This window comes from Taeniopygia guttata, chromosome 20 (genome assembly GCF_048771995.1).
Source record: "Taeniopygia guttata chromosome 20, bTaeGut7.mat, whole genome shotgun sequence".
Lineage (NCBI taxonomy): Eukaryota > Metazoa > Chordata > Aves > Passeriformes > Estrildidae > Taeniopygia > Taeniopygia guttata.
In genome coordinates, this window is record NC_133045.1 from 7,831,936 (window position 1) to 7,846,598 (window position 14,663).

General features: G+C 58.1%; 1 protein-coding gene and 1 long non-coding RNA gene across 3 annotated transcripts in view; one reads left to right on the top strand and one right to left on the bottom strand.

Moving 5' to 3' along the window:
• TGM2 (transglutaminase 2) lies at positions 1–13,120 on the bottom strand. 2 transcript variants are annotated; one of them, XM_072916991.1, is made up of 14 exons: positions 13,002–13,117; positions 12,899–12,969; positions 10,371–10,550; positions 8,042–8,284; positions 6,813–6,931; positions 5,919–6,047; positions 5,237–5,417; positions 4,116–4,251; positions 3,896–3,999; positions 3,534–3,773; positions 3,111–3,383; positions 1,429–1,589; positions 1,072–1,208; positions 1–775 (listed from the first exon to the last, which is right to left on the bottom strand). In XM_072916991.1, the coding sequence occupies exons 2-14, from the start codon at positions 12,906–12,908 to the stop codon at positions 619–621; spliced, it is 2,070 nt and encodes a 689-aa protein (XP_072773092.1). In that variant the 5' UTR covers positions 12,909–12,969; positions 13,002–13,117; the 3' UTR covers positions 1–618. The 2 variants fall into 2 exon arrangements, with proteins under 2 accessions (XP_072773092.1, XP_002195997.4); XM_002195961.6 differs by having other exon boundaries at positions 12,899–13,120.
• LOC115497900 (uncharacterized) overlaps positions 8,961–14,663 on the top strand; it is a 21,954-nt gene continuing 16,251 nt past the window's right edge. The window contains exon 1 of the long non-coding RNA XR_005982285.2: positions 8,961–9,151. This is a non-coding gene — a long non-coding RNA (uncharacterized lncRNA). The remainder of the gene's footprint in view (positions 9,152–14,663) is intronic.

Below are 14,663 nucleotides of genomic sequence, written 5' to 3' on the forward strand. Positions count from 1 at the left end.
TTTTAAAGTTAAAAATAGAGTTTTTATTCAGCGTTTGTGTAATTGATTCATATCAAGGTATGTCCCATCCCTCCCTGCAGTGCCTGCAGTGCTAGGATGGTTATTGAGGCAATGCCTGGCTCTACCCAAGCAGGTTATTTGCAGTAAGTATTTATAGATTTGTTTTATAGGTATATGGTGCATAAACAGCTTTGTGCTCACAGTATAAAATCTCTCTCTATGGAGCTGCAGTCAGAGGATGATGATGGCAGGGGCTGGAGGGGTTGTTGTGCTGCTGCCTCTATGGAAATGGCTCTGTGGGCTGGGGCTGCCAGCACTGCAAAGAGGGGCTGGCACGGCAGTCCCGGTGTGCCCAGTGCTGGGGGACAGACAGCACATGGATGTTTCCACTCCACAGACTGGGAGAACAGCAGTGAAGGGAGTGACTGCCACAGCAGCCCCCAGACCTCTCCAGCCCCTTTATCCCGCCTGTGCCCCGGGGAGGAGCGTGGCTGACATCGCTGCCGCCGTGTGGGGGTCAGGCCGGGCTCTGGCAGTCGCCCCTCTGGGACCATCGTGGGCTAAAGCGGGTGGGGCCAGCGAGGCAGGGTTCTGCAGCTGAGGGGTCCTGGCAGCTGCTCACATGGGCTGGGGTGCGATGATGACGTTGCGGTAGCCCTTGACCCCCGTCAGATGGTCACTCTCAAAGTCCACCATCAGCTTCTGTAGCCCCGTCAGCCGCGGCATCAGATCCATCCGGAATTTGGCCTCCGCCTGCGGCTCCACCGGCTCCTCTCTGTGGGAGGGCAGGGAGTCATTGTGGCCTGTCATCCTCAGAGCCCCTTGTCACCCTCCCAGGGCCCGTGGTGCTGCAGGACAGTGCTGGGACTTTGGCAAGCAAAGACTCTGTAGGGTGGCCAAACCCCTTCCCCAGCAAGGTGCAGGGTAGGGATACTCTGAGTCCACAGGGACCAGCAGAGCCCTGGCTCCTGCTGTGCCCCATCACTGCCCTCCCTGGGGGCTCCACACACAGAAATCCACCCCCACACCACTCCCAACATCCCAGCACGGTGAAGAGGGAAAAGCTCTTACAGCTCCTTGACCAGCTGCCCCTCGGTGAGGCCGGTGCCCTCCACCACGAACACGCAGCCGTTCAGGGGCACTGTGAGAGGGTTCACCAGGCTGATCTCTGCCACCAGCTTCCGATTCTGCATTGGCTCTCCTAAAATCTGCAAGTAGGAGAGGTTGAACCCCAAGCACCACAACTCCTGGGAGCCATGGTGCTACCCCTGCCCCCTGGCTGAGGCAGGACCCAAGGGATGCATCCCAGGGGATGCAGCCCTTCTCAGTGAAGCAGGACCTGTAGCCCAAGCCCCAGGGGTAACCCCAAGATGATTACAGCAACTCATTCCCCTCAAACCTGCCTGTGATGAGACATTAGACCCTTACCCTGATCTTGATCGGTGGATTCTCAACATAAATGTCCCTGACAGCTACGATGATGTCGCCAGTCTGGTGATCCTTCAGGAGAGCGACCACCTTGATGAGGTTGTCCTGGGTCAGTTTGTCCCTGTACTCTTCGTACAGGATGCGCAGGGGCACCCTCTTCTCTGGAAGAGCAGCAGAGAGGGGTCAGCACCCATGGCATCTCCAGCCCAGAACCCACAGTCTGCACTGGCACCCAGCTGCTGCTGGCACGGTCTGGGCTCCCCAGGAGCTTCTCCAGGTGCCTTGCAAGGATGGGGGTGAGCTGTGGTTCCTGCAGGGCTGGGGCTCCAATACTGAGTGCCAGGAGGGATGTTCAGGGTGTGGGGATGAGAAGGAGCCATGTCCTAGGGCGAGACTCCAGGGTGATGCCTGCACCAGGGGTCCAGAGGCAGCCTGGTCCCTGGCAGCTGCCCGCACTCAGCCCTCAGCCTTGTTCATCTGAAAGTCCTTCAGCGATCGGGCTGCTGGGGGAAGGACAGGGAAGGAGGCTGAAAGCAACCAGCTGCAGAACTGCCTGGAACAAGGAGCCCAGAGTGGCTGTGACCATGAGAAATGGAGCCTGACATTCATGAGGCAAGGTTTAAAGTGCCATAGCATCAGCTGAGACTGTGGGGAGAGGAACAAGCCTGGCTTCCCAAAGTACTGGGGTGCCCTAAAGAATGCAGTCTGGGAAGTCCTGGGATCTATATTCTGAGGCAGGAGCTGAGGGTAGAAGTTCCAGGAGCTCATAATTAATGTTTCAGAAAAAATGGTGTTGGGTTAACTTTTGCACAGGAATGTTAAGTACCCTAAAGGCCACAGCACATATCCCCACTCTCTCATCCAGCCCTGCAAAAGGCTTCAAGTACCAGCTGGTGCTTCTGCCAGCATGAGCAGAGGCACATCCCTCTCCCCTCCATGGTGGCAAGAGCCAGCACATTCCTCATTCCTGCAAAGCAGCTCAACAGCTGGCAGAGCGCCGAGCGCTGCGTTTGCAGGAGGGCTGGTGAGGAACAGGGCTCGGCTCAGGGTAAACATTTGGCTGTTCCAGGACAGCAGATGTGTGGCCTTTCCAAGCCCTGAAGGGTCTCTGCAAACTCACGTAAGCCCAAACTCGTGTTTAATGACCAGATGGTGATGTTCACGTGTGATGAGGGCGAGGGAGGTTCGGGGCCGTGCCAGGACAGCGCTACAGCCGAACGCCCACCCACAGAGACACAGAGGCTGCAGCGCTGCTGGCCAGGAAACCCAGCGCTTCTCACTTCCTCCAGCCTGGGACCACGCACTCAGGGCTGAGCTGGGCCAGTTCCCCTCTCCCTGGTGTGGGAAGATCCCACCAGAGAGCCCAGCCTAGCCCAAAGTCTGAGGGAAAGCAGGAGGGACGCAGACAAGTGCCACAGAGTGCCTAGGGATGACAGCCTGGGTGTGCCCAGCCTGCTTCCTTGCCATAACAGCTACAGCAGCAGCGGTTTGTCCAGCTCCAAATGCATTTCCAGCCTCCGCCTGAGCAATTTCCTCACCCTCTCACAAAGATTAAAAATCCACACTGGTAGTTGACTGAGGAGGATGCCCCAGAGTGGCATTGCCTACTGAGCAGCTGAACTCAGGCTGACCTGACCCCAGCCCCGGTGAAGCATCTCCTTCCCCACCAGTGGGTCTCTCACCTGCCCTGGGCTCAATGTCCATGTCCACCTGGTCCGTGAGGCCGCACTGGGGCCCGAGGGTGCCGTTGTGGCTGGCGGCGCGGGCGCACAGCGTCACCCTGCAGACGCGCTCCTCGTCTGTGTTGTTGGTGACGACAGCAAAGACGTCGAAGTCGCTGCCCTTGTTTGCGCCCTCTGAGACCTTGATCCTGAGGTGCAGCCCCTCATCCTCCTCCCCGATGGACTTCTTCTGATGCTCTGCCTTCTCAAACACTGCCCGCTCCTCCTCAGACCCTGCAGTGCACAAAATTCCTGTGAGTCCCTGGAGTACGGGAGGGCCTGGCCTGGGCTGTTCTGCCCTGAGCCCTGCAGCCCTCCTGCTGCAGCTGTTTCCCAGCAGCAACATCCCTCCCTGGATGTCTCTGCCCCTGAAATCCCCCATACCCTCTGGGTACTTGTAGTTGTGGGTGATGTCCTCCCGGCTGTCCCTGCCAATGCTCTTGGTGCTGATGTTCTTCCCCACGTCTGAGGATCGGATGCTCTGCTTCTGCATCCCGTCGCCCTGCACCACCCAGTACACCACGTCAGCGTTCACCTCCGCGAAGATGAAGGGGATGTCGTACTTGAGCAGCATGTCACCCTCTTTGATGGCTTTGACGGGGGCAGGCCCACAGCAGTAAATTCCTGCACGGAGTAGAGCCACTGTCACCCCTCCAGGGCTCAGCCACAAGGGCTGGCTGTGGTGGGGCGGTCCAGCCATGTCAGGGTGTGAGGGGGATGGAGCTGCCGTGTGGAGCACGCTGTACCTTCACTCTTCTCCTGAGGCGTCGGGTCCAGCACCTGCCACCCATCGTAGCCAGCTGCCAGGTCCGGACGGGCCATCCACGACTCCAGCCAGCAGTGGAAGTTCCTGTGAGGGAAACCAGCATGTAGGAGCCTCAGCCTCCCCCAGCACCTGCCAGGCTCTGGGGAAGGGGCAGAAGCAGCCCAGGGGTGGGCAGGCTGAGGTCCTGCTGTGCTGCTCACCAGATCTTGTCCCAGGACTGCCTCTCCTGCTCCCCATTCTCGTTGACGTAGCGGTCAATGGTCAGGTTGGCATTTGTGTCGTGGGCTGAGTTGTAGTTGGTCACCACCCGGCTGGGGATTCCCAGGCACCTCATGACTGCAGGGAGCAGGACAGGGTGAGACAGGGCCCAGGTTTGCACCACCCCCACCCCACAGAGCCCCAGGTTTGCACAGCTCGTGTCCCATGGAGCCCCAGGCTTGAACAACTCCTGCCTGCCCTTCCCTTTGCCTGTGAAAGGGCTGCCTGGGGACTGAGCCCCAGGAGAAGCAGTTCCCACAGCCACAGCACACAGGCAAGCTGGCTGGGTGGCACCTGGCTCTGACAGCCCGACAGGTTTGATATTGCAGCAAAAAAAGGCACAAAAAGTGTCTGTGAGAGCTTTGGAGGTAGAGTGTGGGAAGCCGTGCTGAACCCCGGATTTCATCTCCCAGCTGTCTTTCCCTGCACAGGGAGCTCCCCAGGGAGCAGGGAGGCAGTTACAGTGCTTCAAAGGAAGGCTATAAACCTCTGTGAGTCGCTGAAAATCCACTTTAGTTTTCTGCTATTTCTCTCCTCTAAAAAGAGTCTCGTCTGTGTGTGACACATCAACGCTCTCACAGGCAGCGTTTTTCTTGGGGCAAAGCTGCACGAGCATATGTGAGTGTTTCCCAGCAGCAGCAATTCTGGAATTGTTGTCTTCTTTTTCCCCAGTCTGATTGCCCCGGAGGCCACGACATTATTTTGATCTCAGTGGATTAGTGACTTTATTGCAAACTTGGCCTTAAAGCCACTTCCCTCACCCTGGCCTGCCTCAGTTCCTCCCTTGCTGCCTGGCCTGGGAGGCAGCGCTGATTGAAAAAACAGAGCCCTTTTGTATCATTTTTTCCCTCTATTTTCCCTCTATCCATTTTTTTCCCTCTTTTCCTGACAAACTAGAGTAATGGAGAGCTAATTGCAAAGGAATCATTGCAGGCTGATTGCAGCTCTCCCCTCTGCATGCAGCACCAGGGGTGGATGTGGGCAGGGTCTGGGGTGGGAGATGGGGGCAGATGGGACAACCCTGTCCTGTGGAGAAGGGGAGACCAGAGGAATCTGCTCTCACCAGTGCACGCCACAGCAGCAAAGACCCAGCACTGGCCGTACTTGACTGGCTGGCATCCAAACTTCTTCCACCTCTTGAGAATATCCACACTCCCAATCCAAGCCATGGGGCTCATCCCATCGTCGTAGCAGTTGTCCCACCGCCCAAACAGCACTCCTCGGTCCTCGTCATTGCAGTTCACCTGTGGCAGGGGCAAAGGGGAAGGATGGAGGGGCAGGAACAAGCTGGGGAGGGAGGGAGGGAGGGAAAGAGCCTTTGCCCCATTCACACGCACTGTCACCCACTTTAATATCCTGTATCCATGCAAAAGCTCAATGGGATGCAGGTGGACACAGTGCTAATAGGGATGAATTTTAGAAACATATCCTCCTGCCTGGGAATTTGGGAGTGATTATCCCTGGAATGATCTGTGCCCATGTCTGCTTTTTGTTTCCTCTAAAAAACCTCTTATACATATAGGAACAGTAACAGAGAAAGGATGTAAAAGAGAGAGGAAACACCGCAGAGAAGGAAAATGGTGTAACTGGGGGGGGGGATGGCAAATGCTGTTTACCACAGCTGTACTGGGGGTGTTTGCAGCCCAGGGAATGATAAATGCTGTTTACCACAGCTGTACTGGGGGTGTTTGCAGCCCAGGGAATGTGGGGTGCTGGGGACACTGCTGGCTGCAGCCCGGACTCACCATGGCGCTCACCACCCTGCCGATGTACACGGGGTCATTGCGGCGCGAGCAGTCCTGGTTCTGATCCCGCAGGTGCTTGGGGTTTATGTCCAGCATGTTGAGGCAGATGGCTAAGACCTCATCCTCAAACTGGTGGAGAGCAGGGGAAAAAGGTTCTGTGAGGTCCCCAAAGGGGCTCTGCCACCTCTGTCCTCCCCCTCGGGCTCACTGTGATGCCCCTGCCAGCAGAACTGCTGGGCACAGGGGTCACACCTCCTCAGGGTCCCTCCCCGGCCAGCATCCGCTGAGTGGTGTTCCCACTGTCCCCAGCCAGCCTGTGAAGCCTGGGGGTGACCTCCTGCCTACGTACTGGGGCTGGATCTGGTTTCCTGCAACCTCACAGGGGTCAGGGCTTGGACTTGACCTCCAGGAAAATCTATTTCTCATCGAGGCTGAGTCACGGCCCTTCCTTGAATTGAGGCACGGATCCTGTGGAGGCCATGGGCACCCCCACTGCTGTGGGGCCCCAGCCCTTTGCTCAGGGAGGGTGGCTGAACAAGCCCTGTGCTCTGTGCAGGTCAGGGTGTGAGCACTGCCTTATCAGCACCCCTGGCACAGGAATTATCAGGCACCAGCTCCCAGCACAGCAGGGCCACCCAGATTAGGGACACATGGTGCCCCCAGGAGCCCTGGGGAAACACTCCCCTTGCCTTGCCATGCTTTGAAGTCAGCGCATTCCCTCTTGGAAATGAGATTCCGGTTTCTTTGACCCTTGGCTGGACTCCAAGGTGCTGACAGCATTTGAGGTGTACGTTTGTGAGGGACACATGCATGGCACCAGTCCCTGCATCTGGGAGCTGCATGGCCTGGGCCAGCCAGGGGTCCCAAGGGTCCCAGGGGGCCTTGCCCGCTCACCTGGCCGAAGTTCCAGGGGATGGAGTAGATGTAATCACAGGTGCCCTGGTAGATAAGCCCATCCTGGGACAGGACGTACTCACGTCGCTCGTTCTCGTCACGCATGAAAACTGTGTCCTCTGTGGGGACAGCAAGTGATGGGGACAGGGCTCTGCCCTCCACAACCAGCTTCCTGACCCCTCCCTGTGGATGGATCCAGTGGGAAATGAGGCACCAGGGGCTGGAACTGCTCATGCCTTAAACAGCTGCTGGGGAATTTCAACCAAGGTTGATTTAAAGTGATGGGAAAATTTCAGCGGATTTGTGGTTTGCTTTTCATTCTTTCTCATGTCTCTGTCTTTCCTCCCTTTTATTTAATGGAGATGGATCTCTTCTCAGCAGGGGAGACCTCCCTGGGGGTGCAGTGAGGAGTGGGAGTGGGTGTGCTGGCTCAGCACAGGCAAAGCCATTTCACTCACAGCAGCTACTGCTGTGGAAATCAACACTTACTGGAAATGTTTGCAGAAGGAAACCCCACACATCCACCCCCAGTGCTCAGCACAGCCCTGGCTGAGCAGAGCTTCCTATGGCCCCTTATCTCTGCAGATCCAGCGTGGGACGTTGGAGATCCAGGAAATCAGCCAGTCCAAGGGAAGGACATGGAGAGAGGAAAATCCCAGGGCTGTTGAACCTTACAGCACTGAATCGAATCTCTCCTCTGGGTCTGGCTGCCCAAATCTCACCAGGACAGTGATATCCATGTCACTGAGTCCACAGCTGGGTGACTGGGTGAGGATGGGTGAGAATGGGCCTGGTGGAGGCAATTAGGGACAACTGGGGGCAAGTGAGGAAAACTGGGGGCAATTAGGGACATTTAGAGGCTTTTCCCCTGTCCCCTGCCTGGCCAGGAGCTGGTGCCAGGGACTGCCCAGGGCTTCACACCAGCAGCACAGTGGTGATCTCCCACTGTGTGGTGGGGGCAGCCTGGACAGGCCGTTGGGTGTTTGGGGTGGTGGCAAAGGGGCTGTGTGTGTTGTAGGGTGGGGACGGTGCTCCTGACCCCAACCTCCTGCAGGGATTGTGTGGAGATGGAAGCAGAGTGAAGCTTTCTGCTTAAACCTGCATTCAGACCAGGGTTTGGGATGCCTGGGATCTGCACTGGGATGAGACCTGTGGGGGAGATGCCTGGGGAGCATCCTGTGTTTGCCTGAGCCTTGGAATCCCTGGAGTCAGAGAGGTGAAAGCCTCACCTGGGTGCCAGGGGTTGAAGAGCAGGATGAAGTCCCCGATTTGGTAGCTGGAGCCCTGGTAGTCGGTGCAGGTCTCCAGGGTCAGCCTGTAGCGGCCGATGCAAGCGTTGGCTGGGGAGCAGAGTGACACAGAAAGGGACTCCCCCTCCTGCTGCTGGATCACAGCACTCCAGCACGACTCCTCTGGGCAGTCAGTCATGACAAAGTGGGAGCTGGTTCCTGATGTCTCACTGGGGAAGGGTCCTGTCAAGAAGGAGTAGGTCAGTTCTCCAGTGCTCCAGAACCCCTGGGAGCCCCCTGCCATGGAGGGTGCACCAAAGGCAGCTGCTCCAAACCCCCCTGCCCTGCAGCAGCTGCCTGGATCTGGGCTGTCACAGTCTGGGAACATTCTCTGTGTAGTTTGTCAGGTACTGAGGGCGCAGGGAAGGGACATACTCGTCCTGGGGGGGCCAGCAGAGCACAGGGGTGCTTGCCAGGTCTCTGTTCTCAGATGCACCAGCTCCCTCTCCTCCGAGCAGCACTGTTGGGTCCCTGCAGCCACGGCATGGGGGCTGGCAGGGCCCGGCCATGAGCCACAGACCCCTGGCACTGGGTGCCCCAGTACGTGTCTGCAGCCTCAGGCGTTGCTGCAAACATCCCGGGCTGAGGGATGACCTCAGTGGCCAAAGCGCCGAGCCTGGGACAGTGTGATCCTCGCTGGCCCCTCCGAGCTGCAGCCATGGCCAAGCCACCTGCACGGAGCCAGCTCCAGAGCCGCTCCCGGAGCGGTGACGCCCTGCGGCTCCCTGGCCATGCAGAGCCTGGCAGACAGCCCAGGCAGCGGTGTCACTGCTGTCCCCTCTCCCTGCCGGAGCACAGCCTCGACTGGTCCCCTGCCAGCCCTCGCCCACAGGCCAGTCACCAAAAATACTCGTGAACTCATGGTAGTGACACAGTTTCTCCTCTCGGGGAGGCTGGGCTGGGTTCACGGTGTCCTTTGGGCAAGAGCCAGCCCGGCGCTGCCGTGAGCTGGCAGACTCCCAGAGCCTGCCTCCTCCTCTTCCTCCTCCTCCTCCTCCTCTTGCTGCCACAACATCCCCCTGGACTCCTGAACGGGGCTCTGCCAACATGGTTAGTGCAAAAATACATCTCTGTTTTCACTCTACTCTTCCTTCCCCCTTTCTTGTGGGAGGCAGCGCATGAGCTCGGTAGCTTTGCTGTCCCAGGATGGAGGGACAGCTCTGGCGGCCCTTGCCTTGACAGGTCTGGCCCCAGTGAGGAACGTGCTGGGGCTGCTGCCTCAGCGAGCACCAAAGCACCTTTCCCCTCTTTCTGCAGCGCTGGGGCTGGGCTCCAGCCCAGAGGAGCCTCTGCCAGCCTGTGCCTTGGCCTGGGAGGCTGTGCCTGTGCTGTGCCTGTGGCTACTCCCCTGCAAAACCAGCCCGGGGCTGCCTGGCTGTAGCATGGTCTGGAGAAACCCATGGGGCTGCTAGGGCACCGAGGGAGCTTCTGGTGAGGGGTGAAGCTGGGAGGTGCTGGGTTTTGTTTTGTCACCGGAGCTTTTGGGATGGAAAAAGGAGAGTTTTACTATGTGAGGAAACTTGGGCTCAGTTTTACTTTGAATTCTGGCTGGGTTGACTCAGCATGGTGCTTCAGCCCCAAAATAACTCCTGCCTGAGAAATAGTTTCCTCTCCCTTTGCTCTGAGCTGGCAGGGCTGAGCCCCTGCCCGGTGGCTGCACCCAGCCCTGGCTGTGAGAGCAACAGCCCAGCCCAGCCCCGGCCCGGGGGCTGCACTGGGGGGCTCCGTGGGAACATTTCCTTTCTCCAGTGTTTGTGTTTCCTGAACAAACCCCGTCCTGGGTGCCTGAGAGGCAGCAGGGCTGGGTGTAAAGCCCATCAGCAGAAATGCTGTGATAGCTCTGGCTGAAACAACACTGTGCTGATGTTTCTCAGAGGGGCAGGAGGGTTGAGCAGGATCCTGGCCTCAGCCAAGGTGAGCAGGCAGCTCTGTCATGCTCCCTTAGTCTTGCTTGGCCCTAGGAGGAGGAGGAGGAGGAGGAGGAGGAGGAGGAGGAGGAGGAGGAGGAGGAGGAGGAGGTGATGACGCCAGTGGCTTTTTGTTGTATTTCTTTATCACTTCTCTTCCAGTCTCATTAAGGAGATGAGTTTCTACCTTTTTTTCTTGTGATATAAAAGCTGTGCACAGCACCAGCCTCTGCCAGGTGAGGAACAGGGACTGTGTGACATGGGGCAGGTGCCGTGACACAGCCCCCGTGGGAGCACAGGCGAGCTTTGGGGCAGGGGGTGGTGACAGCGCTCATTCGCGACACAGATGTGGCGGCACTCACCGGTCTCCACGTTGAAGGAGAGTTTGTCCACGGCCTCGTCGTAGGCACGGCCCGAGAAGCGCAGGGTGATGGCGAAGGGCTGTCCCCGCCGCACCACCAGCTGCCCGCAGCCCATGGCCGCCGTGCGGTGCTCCCGCCCGTTGCGGTCGCAGTGCAGGTCCCACGTCTCCAGCACCAGATCTGCAAAGGCAGAGGCAGGTACAGCTCCGAGCCTGGGACGTGTCACGCAGTCCCCACCCTGAGCCCTGGGCTGGGACCTTGGCCAGGGGTCTGAACCTCCCACCCACCCAGCCTGTGCTCCCAGATGTGCCGGGGCATCTCTCCAGGAGGGCGCTGTGACCGTGCCAGACTCTGAGCATCCTTCCAGGAGTGCTCTGAGGGCTGGGCTCCCGTTGTGTGCTGAAAGAGGGGCACAGCTCTGGCAGCCAAGCTCACGTTTTGCCCTCCTGATCCAGCTCTATGCTGTGCTGTGCCATGGAGCACCTCTGCGGTACCACTGTGCTGCCAGAGCTGTGCCAGGCCTGTGTCTCACAGCACCCAACACTGGGGCAAAGCCCAGGGCTCAGCTCTGCTTTCAGGGGCCCTTTCACTGGGGCTGCTGTCTGTGTGCCCCCATCCCAAGCACATGCTGCTGAGTGAGCCCAGGAATGCCCAGGATGTTCCTGTGCCTCAGCCAGGCCTCCAGCAGCTTTACTGTGCTGCACCTGCTGACAAACTGGGGAGAGCAAGTGTAGATTTGGTGACAGAGGGTGTCTGATGCCCCAGACTCATGCAGACTGCTCTGCTCGCAGCCCAGGCAGGGCTGTGTGTCAGAACACCAGCAGCCACGTCCCTGCCACCTTGGGCACTATGCTGGAGCGATATCGTTCATCATCACTTGAGGCCACTGACCCCTGACTGCTCTGCAGTGACGTATTAATCACCAGAAAAAGCAAAAGCATTCTGTGCAGGGAGCACAGCAAGCTCAGTGCCAGCGAGGGACTGGGCAGATGAGCGGGCAATCAGGGGGCAAGCTGGGGCTTGCTGCCCCCTGCCATGGCTCTCTTCGGCCATGCCCTTCCTTGTGCCAGCTCTGGTAGCCACCAAGCCCTCCTCAGACCAGTGCCAAATGGAAACAGCAGCCCACGAGCTCCCCATTCCCAGAGCTAAAAGAAAACACTGCTCCTGCCTCTCTGGGCAAGGTGACTCTGCAGGATGGGCCCAGTGGAGGGCAGTGGGCTTGTCACTGTCCCCACCACAATGTGAGAGCCGCTTGAACAGTCCGTAACTAAGGGCAGGGTCCCCACAGCCAGTCCATGGGAACTGTGAAGTGGGGACAGAGCACACACACCCCCTTTCCCTCCCAGCCTCCCCCTCTGTGAGCAGCACAGCCCCGTACAGAACACGGACTGTACAAGTGGAATATCATGGTTAAACTTGCTGGCAATAAAAAAACCAAACAGTAAGTGTGTTCAGAGAACAGCATCAGGGCTCCTCTTTGTCCCAGTCACCCTGGCGTTTTCATCCTCAGCAGATTGAGCAAAAAGCAGATTTCTCAAAGCACATATGCTTTGGTAGATGTGCATCTATTTGATAGATGGTGCATCTATCCAAACCAATGAGTGCCAAGAGATGGGTGGGAAGGGGGCTGCGGTGCTGCAAGTGGTAGCAGCACCCTGGGCACTCAGGAGCAGGAGCTGCCCAGTGTGTTCAGGAGGACACAGTGTTAAGCTACGCCAGGGGAAATTTAGGCTGGACATTAGGAAAAAATTTTTCACAGAAAGAGTGATTGGGCTTTAAAATGTGCTGCCCGGGGAGATGGTGGAGCTTCTGTCCCTGGAGGTATTTAAAAAAAGACTGGATGTGGCATTTAGTGCCAGGGTCTTGTTGATAAGGTGGTATTAGGTCATAGGTTGGACTCGAGCCTCTCAAAGCTCTTTTCCAACCTAGTTAATTCTGTGATTCTGTAGCTGCCCAGCTATCTGTCTGTGTGAGTGTCTGACTCGAGGGACCTGCGTTGGTATTGCAACAGCAGTGCTGGGAGCCAGGACAGCCTGCGGCACTGTGGCCCAGCAGAGCAGAGTGATGCCGTCTCACCCAGAGGGCTGTGTGCCCGTGGGACCCACACAGACCCATTTCCTGGCACTCTGGGGGCAGCTGTGTGGGAGCCGGGGGCTCTATCTACCCTGAAGAGCCAAGCATGCAGGATTCCCCACGCCCAGAAGCTCTTTTCCTGCCTGAGCCTCCTGAAATCCCCTCACCCCGCCAGGCACACGCTCCCGGCCCGGCTGTCCGCCCTGCTCTGCCGGGAAAGCTTTAAATAGCAGCAAACTTCATCCTGCGGGCCGGAGGAGAGCCGGGAGGGCGGGAATGGCTGGATCCCGCACGGACCCTGCCAGGCTTATGATCGCTTCAGTCTTTCCCGTTCCCCACCGCCCTCGACTTCGGCGGAGGCGGCGAGCGGCGGCCGGGGCGGGTTGCGGCGGACCGGACCCGCCGCGGACGGGACCGAGCCCGGCACCTGCGGGTTCGCACCGCGCTCCTCCTACCTTCGGCCATGCTGCCGGTGCGGGGCGCTGCGGCTCGGGAGCTGCCAGTGCCGCCGGTGCCCGTCCGGTGCCTGCCCCGCTCCTCTGCCGGTACCGCCGGTGCCCGTCCGGTGCCTGCCCCGCTCCTCTGCCGGTGTTGTCAGTGCCGATGTCGGTCCCTGTCGCTGTCCGGACGCCGCGGGAGCTGCCCCTCACCGCCCGCTGTCCGCCCCCACCGCCCGTCCCATTTATCCCGCCCGCCCCCCGCGCACCCCCCGCCCCGCTCCCCGCGGCCGGAGCCGCCGGAGGGAAGAAAGGGAAAACAAAGTTTCCAGGAAAAGGGCGGGTTTAGGTCCCACCTATGGAAAGAACCACCCAAAAAAAAAAAAAAAAAAAAAAAAAAAGGAAAAAAGAAAAGAAAAGAAAAGAAAGAAAAGAAAAGAAAAGAAAAGAAAAGAAAAGAAAAGAAAAGAAAAGAAAAGAAAAGAAAAGAAAAGAAAAGAAAAGAAAAGAAAAGAAAAGAAAAGAAAAGAAAAGAAAAGAAAAGAAAAGAAAAGAAAAGAAAAGAAAAGAAAAGCAGCAAGCCCCGAAGCCCCCCGGGTTGGCCCCCACCAGAGTCTCCCGCGACCCCACAGCCCTCGGGTAGGAGATGGCTCCGCTGCCGATCAAGAGAAGGGAGAACAAGGGGGCGGAGAGGGGCTGCACGGCTTCCAACGAAGTGCCAGGACTCGGGACTGTTTTCTCCTTATAAAGTTCTCTCCCTCCTCTGGCCAATCCTGGTGGGATGCACTTGTCGGGAATTACATCCTCTTCCCGTAGCTGCATCTCTGAGAGATGGAGTCTGAAAGGGAAATGTGTTGAAAACTTTGCTGCTGGGCAGCAGATGTGTTGGAATTAGTGCTGGTTGCTCTGGGACGTGCAAGTGTGCACACAGCAATGACCACCACGTTCCCTGGAAGTCCCTGCCCCACGCACTGGCCATCCCTCTCCTGCCTGGGTGTCTCTGCCTCAGGGTCTTGCCAGTGGTACCACCTGGGACTGCCTGGCATGTCCCAGCCCTCCCTGTGTGTCCTAAGGGTCACCCAACACACTAGAGACCACCTATCAGGGACAGACGGCTGAAATCCCACACCTCCATGGGCTCTTGGGGCTTGGGAACTCTGCCCTCCCCACACTTGGGGTGGTTCTGGTCAGGGGCTGCTCAGGCACATCAGGACACTGCACTGGGAGGGTCTACAGTGAGCTGAACATCCCCTCCAGCTGTACAAAGGGATTTTTGGTACTGACAGAGTTGCTAAGGTCCAAGCATGCCAAGGGCAGAGTCCAGGAGAAGCCCCATGTGCGAGGGCTCCTGGTGTGTCCTGCTCCGGGAGCACATGGATGGTTTTACAGAAGCACTGCCCTGCAATGCAGCCATGGCTGGGAAGCCCCATCCTCCATCAGGTTCTCTAAGGGAGGTGGGAAGGGATGTTGGAGCAGAATCAGCAAATCCTTGCTGAGAGAAAGCTTGGGACAGCTGGTTTTAATGGAAACAATTCATGTACTATTCCACCATGTATCTGTATGGGCTGGGGGTGTGCAGGTCATGGTGGGACCTTTGCCAAGTGCACAGCCTGTGCCAGCAGGGCCCTCCTCACCCCAGCAGTGCCACATCACTGCAGAAAGGTCCATACAGCAACCGCCTGACACTGCTGCCCTGTCAGTGTGCCACTCTCATGCTGGGGTCTTGCTCTCCTTGCTCAGATTTGAGAAGAGACACTGAAAATTACACCCTCTCCTCCTTCCC

Bases quoted from the DNA above. Each gene is read 5' to 3' on its own strand.
- TGM2 (XM_002195961.6), bottom strand. The intron at 1,590-3,110 runs GTGAGAGACCCA...CTGCTCTTCCAG, and splicing joins GGACATTGAGCCCAGGGCAG to AGAAGAGGGTGCCCCTGCGC. The intron at 1,209-1,428 runs GTAAGGGTCTAA...TCCTACTTGCAG, and splicing joins ATCCACCGATCAAGATCAGG to ATTTTAGGAGAGCCAATGCA.